This window comes from Nannospalax galili, unplaced genomic scaffold (genome assembly GCF_000622305.1).
Source record: "Nannospalax galili isolate Female #2095 unplaced genomic scaffold, S.galili_v1.0 scaffold324, whole genome shotgun sequence".
Taxonomy (NCBI): domain Eukaryota; kingdom Metazoa; phylum Chordata; class Mammalia; order Rodentia; family Spalacidae; genus Nannospalax; species Nannospalax galili.
This window is the reverse complement of record NW_008353027.1, coordinates 2,497,605-2,503,774: the sequence shown is the minus strand read 5'-3', so window position 1 is coordinate 2,503,774 and position 6,170 is coordinate 2,497,605. Positions and strand designations below refer to the sequence as shown.

The 6,170-nt window shown below is 37.7% G+C and overlaps 1 protein-coding gene across 1 annotated transcript in view; it reads left to right on the top strand.

The window, feature by feature from the left end:
- Hace1 (HECT domain and ankyrin repeat containing E3 ubiquitin protein ligase 1) overlaps positions 1-6,170 on the top strand; it is a gene marked incomplete in the record, with an annotated part of 114,738 nt that overhangs the window by 10,609 nt on the left and 97,959 nt on the right. Inside the window, 1 exon segment of the mRNA XM_029554645.1 lies at positions 3,780-3,855. Within this exon segment, the coding sequence (XP_029410505.1) occupies positions 3,780-3,855 (76 nt within the window).

The window sequence follows — 6,170 nt, the reverse complement described above, 5'->3', positions numbered from 1 at the left end:
TTATTATTATTATCTTTTTTTGACAGGATCTCTGTAGCTCAAGCTGGCCTTGAATTTTCAGTGATCCTCCTGCCTCAGTCTCCTAAGCTCTGGGATTACCCATGTGAGCCATCAGGCTGGATGACTCCTTTCTAGTATAAGCCTCATTTTAGAGCACTTGGGTGACTGTTCCCTGTTTCATCTGGGTCACTATAAGTTTCTTATAACTGTTAAAGTATCTGGACAGGAAAATAACTGCATTAATTTGATTATACAAAATATTAGAAAGACTTGTTTGTCCTTAGGTTATACATTGGTCAGATTTGAAATGTGGTCTGGACTTGGTGACACATAACTTTAATTCCGGCATTTGGGAGGCAGAGGCAGGTGGATCTCTGTTAGATTGAGGCCAGTCTGGTTTACATAGTGGGTTCTAGGCCAGTTGTGGCTATGGGGAGACCCTGTCTCAAAATGACCAAAGGGGCAAGAAATCAGCAAGAAAAGTAAAAAAAAAAAACAAAAAAAAACCCAAAAGAAAACAAAGTTAAAAGAAAGTTATTTTGCAGTGCTAGCTGTTGACTCACAAGATTGAATATTTTATTAGTAATCAATTGGTAAAGCCTTATTGAGAATTAATGTGTCTGGTTATGCTGAGTACTGGCTTAATTAAATAGTTATATAATCCCTGATATGAAGATGTTCATGAACTAGTTAATTTAATATATATTTTGTACTCTGTATGCCATATGTTGTATATGATATGCTATTATGTGATAATACTGTGTGTATTATATAAACATTCATGATACTACACTGTGGTATTTTATATGATTATTATTTACTTCATTCCATCAGTTATATTTCCTTAATTCATTACTGAGTATATATCATGCGTCTGTTTGTCTATCTCTCTCATAATTGATTGCTGTGAGAGATACCTATAGAAAATGCATCTTTTTAAAACAAATATTTTATGGGCTGGAGAGCTGGCATAGCTGTTAAAGGCTCAGGCTCACAAGCAAAAAAATATTTCTATTTTATGCCTATGAGTGTATTGCCTGTATGTATGTAAGTGCATCTGTGTTGTGAAGTGCCTACGGAGGTCAAGAGGAAATCTGGAACTGGAATTATAGTCAGTTACTGGCTGCCATGTGGGTGCTGGGAACTGAACCCAGCTCCTCTTTAAGAGCAGCCAGTGCTCTTAACCGCTGAGCCATCTCTCCAACCTGAAAATGAATCTTTTGAAAATAATTTAGTTTTAGGAATTTCATACAACGTATTTTTATCATATTTAACTCTTCCTTCCATCTTCTCTCGGATCCACTCCCATCTCCTTATAGTCCCCCAACTTGGGGTCCTTTTTTTCCTTTAAAGCTCATTGGGTCTATTTTGTGGTCCCCAAATGCTCTCAGATGTGAGTCCATCTCCTAGAATGTGGTCTGCTTTCCAGGTATCACACCCTTCAAGAAAACTGACTTTACCTTTTCCAACAGCTGTCAGTTGCCTTTAGCGCCTCACCTAGGGGTGGGCCTTCATGCCCACTTTCCCTGCTCCGTGCTGGAATTTTGTCTGGTTTGAGCTTGTGCAGGTCTTGTACATGCTGTCATAATCACTGAGTTCATGTGTACAACTGCTGTGTTCTTACGTTCATCTGTCTGGAAAACCCTGTTTTGTTGAAGTCATCCACTGCTCTTAAATCCTTTCACTCCCTCTTCATGATGATCCTGGGCTTTTGGGGTATATGATATAGATGCCTCATTTAAGGCTGAGTACTTTCCAGTCTCTTATAGAAGTGAATCTTTTTTTGAGACAGAGTCTCCTTTAAGTCGCAGCTTGCCTAGAATTCGCTATGTAGACCAGGCTGGCCTCATAGAGATCTGCCTGCCTTTGCCTCTGCCTCTGAGTGTACTACCATGCCCTGTTTCTGTTTTTGTGTTTTTTTTTTTTTTGAGACAGGGTTTTACTTTGTAGTCTTGGCTGACCTAGAACTCAATATGTAGACCAGGCTGGACTTGAATTCACAGAGATCTGTCTGCCTCTACCTCGCAAGTGCCGGGATTAAAGGTATATATCACTAGGCCAGGTAGAAAATGAATCTTAGAGGGGTGTGTCGTTCCATCTAGTTCATAAGACTCTTAATGTGTTATTATTGAAGTAGAATTTAAGATGAATATTGAATAGTAACAAGGAATGGATCAGTCTATAAGAAAAATGAATTGAGTATATATTCAGAAATGCTCAGAAGACTTATTTGAAAAAACACTTCTACAGTGGTACAGAAATGATCAGTAAGTGTGTGAGAAGATGCTCAGTATCAGTAATTAGGAAATGCAGAAGCATATGAAGTATCAATTCCACCCAATAGAATGACTACTATTAAACAACAACCTCCAAAAAAAAAAAAAAACCAAACCACAACCCTCCCCCTCAAGAACCTCCCAAGACTAAAAAGCATTGGCCAAACTGTAGAGAAATTAGAACCCATGTAGGTGGGTGGCGATATAAAATGGTAAAGCTGCTGTGAAAGACAATTATGGTAGTTCCTCAAAAGTTTAAAAATAGAGTTACTGTATGATTTAGCCTTTCATCTTGTAGGTGTATACCCAAAAGAACTGAAAACAAGATCTAAAAAAATGTTGCTATATACTTAGCAACATTGTTTATAATGCTAAGATGTGGAAGCAGCCAAGTGTCTATCAACTGACAAATGTAAAAGGAAAATGAGGACTATGCAGGTAGTGGAACAGGGTTCAACCTTAACAGAAAAGAATTTTCTGACATGTGTTATAACATAAATGAACCTTGAGGACTTTATTATAAATAAAATATAGAACTGTAGACTTAAAAATGGTTAAGATCGTGGCTGGAGAGATGGCTCAGCGATTAAGAACACTGGTTGTTCTTGCAGAAGACCCGGGTTTGAATCCCAGCACCCACATGGCAGCTAACGACTGTCTATAACTCCAGTTCCAGGGGATCCGACAACCTCTTTTGACCTCCATGGGCATGACACGGGTGCACTTACCTACATGCAGTCAATACACTCATACACATAAAATAAAAATAATAAATTTAAAAAAATGGTTAAGATAAGCTGGGCATGCAGAGGCAGGCAGTTCTCTGAGTTTGAGGCCAGCCTTGTCTACATAGGTATTTCTAGGCCAGTCAGGGTGACGTAGTGAAATCCTATCTCAAAAAAAAATCAAACAAAAAAATAGTTAGGATGATAAATTTTATGTTAAGTGTACTTTATCCATAACTGAAATGCAAACAGTGAAGTTGGTAGAGGGGTTCATATTCGTGCATTTTGCTAATCTGCTTAGGTATTGTAATTTTTTTTTGTACAGGGTCTCAAACCTGTTTTATATTTTATATTTAAAAATTGTCTTCTCTTATTTTGCAGTCGAGAATGTAGGGAATACAACATTGAGGTATTCTGCTGTATTCATTGCCTACTCATTAGATTTTTTTCTTATATTAAAAATGAAGGCCATTATTCAATTTAGTTAAAGCTAGAAATTACTCAACAGTTTGAATAAACTTATCCCAATGACATGGAAACCTGATTGTGCCATTTCTTTATCATTTATTTTGTGTCATAGAAACAGTTTTGTATTTTATTTCAAATAGTATTCAATTAAGTATTCAGTTATACTTTGAAAGTTTGGATGCAGGTATTATCTAATATAGATGTTCATAATCTAGTGTTGATTGTAGTTAATATTTCAGTACAATAATTGCCATTTTTACATTTTTCTAGTATCAGTTACCTGCTGTGTGTTTTTTTTTTTTCTTTACAGACAGAAGAAATGCATGAGTAAATTATTGGAGTACAGTGCGGATGTCAACATTTGTAATAATGAAGGCCTTACAGCAGTATGTGCTATGAGTTTTATCTGAAATTTTAGAAACGCTTTTTAGAAAATAACGTTGTTGAATATGATGGCAATGCAAATTATGGTACAAGCATTTTTTTCAAGTCAGTTCTTTAATTAATTATAAGGTATAGAATGATTTTAGATATAGTTTTCAATTATATTAAAACATGTTCACCATATTTTCCGTTCTCTTTAGATTAGTACATTTATTTTGATACCTTATTCCCATAGTTCTTGTCACTGACTTTCATTTAGGACTATTTCTGCCAAAGTGTATTTTCAGTTCCTTATGCAAGAGTTGTTTTCATTGTGCTCATTTTAGGAACATCATACGGCTATGCAGACAGGGTGGAAGTTAACAAAGGGAGAACACTCCATTCGTTCCCTGTGCTCAGAGACAGTCACCATTAGCATGTGCCCAATATCTTCTTCTTCCTCGTCTTCTTTTTTTTTTTTTTTTTTTTTTGGTCCTTTTGAGACAGGGCCTCCCTGTAGCCCCACCTGGCCTGGAACTCGCTGTGCAAACCAGGCTGGCCTCTAATGCACAGAGATCTTCCTGCCTCTGCCTCCAGAGTGCTGAGACTACAAGCATCTGCCACCATGCCTGGCTTGTTTAAACTAGTATTTTTTCATCCATTTTTCCTGTATCATCTTCTTTGCAAAAAGGAGTAGGATCCCCTGGAACTGGACTTAGAGACGGTTGTTAGCTGCCATGTGGGTGCTGGGAATAGAACCTGGGTCCTCTGCAAGAGCAGTCAGTGCTCTTAACTGCTGAGGCATCCCTCCAGCCCCAATTGGCATACTTTTAAATCCAAAATACCAGGAAATGTTACTGGATACTGCTGAAGGGATGTTCAAATCATAAAATTTTAATCAAATCATTTATTAACATTATTTATTTTAGAAGTAGAGATAAAATAGATTTAGCTGAGCAGCTGCGATTTTCTTTGTTGTTGTTTATTAGTTCTTTAAACATTTTATTTATTTTATGTGTATGCGTATATTGCCTGCATGTAGGTGAGTGCACCCGTGTTGTGCAATTCCCGTGGAGGACAGAAGCAGTTGTCCGATCCCCTGGGACTGGAGTTAAGGACAGTTGTTAGCTGCCATGTGGGTGCTGGGATTTAAACCCGGGTCTTCTGCAAGAACAACCAGTGTTCTTAACCGTTGAGCCATCTCTCCAGTCCCTATTTATTTATTTTTTAGGTGTTTTGAGACAGGGTTTCCCTGTAGCCCCAGCTGGCCTCAATCTTACAGAGATCTACCTGCTTCTGTTTCCCAAGTTCTGTAATTAGAGGCATGCCCCACCATGCCTGACGGGGCAGATATTTTGAAGATAATAGCCCGAGAAAAGGTTTTTTTTGTTAAGTTGAATTTAACCTTTCTTTGATAATAGGAATTTTTGATAACTTGTAAAATTTGAACATTTACTTACCAAACCAATTTTCACAACCTTTTAGATTAAAAATTTATTTTGATTTTTGAAGCAAGCTCTTGCTATATAGTCCAGATTGGCCCTGAATTTGTGACAGTCCTCCTGCCTCAGCTTCTGAGTGCTGGGATTATAGGTGTGCCCCACCATGTTTGGCTCTTGATTAAATCTTTTTGTTTTGATATGGGGCATAAGAGAAAGCTTCCCTGAGATTTTAAGTATTCTGTGAATGGCTTAGTATAGACTAGGCTCAATCATGATTATCATACATAATATGTAATTCCTGTGAAAATTCAGATTTTGCTAATGTATTAGCAATATAACACCATCCACTCAGTAAGGTGATATTACATTGAGAATACAGAATGCTTAGAGATACAGTAGGTGCCACAGAGAGGTAGAAAACCCTAGAAGTAAAAAACCGGCATGGCAGTGCATGCCTTTAGTCCCAGCACTCAGGAGGCAGAGGCAGGCAGATCTCTGTGAGTTCAAGGCCAGCCTGGTCTGTATAGTGAGTTCCAGGACAGCTGGGGCTACAGAGAGACCCTGTCTCAAAAAAAAAAAAACTTGTTAATTTTAAGTGACAGGTGTATTTTTAAACACTATTATTAGACTCCTTTATATATTCAAGAGAATAGTGCTTTATCAGGAATGTCATTTGCAAATACTTTCTCCCAATCTTTAGTTTGTTTTTTCAAACATTTAACAGTCTTTTTTGGAGAGACCGTTTCACTATGTAGTTCTGACTGCCCTAAAACTCAAGGTCCTCCTGCCTCAGCCTCCCGGGTGCTGAAATTACAGCTGTATGTGATCACACACACACACACACACACAGAGAGAGAGAGAGAGAGAGAGAGAGAGAGAGAGAGAGAGAGAGAGAG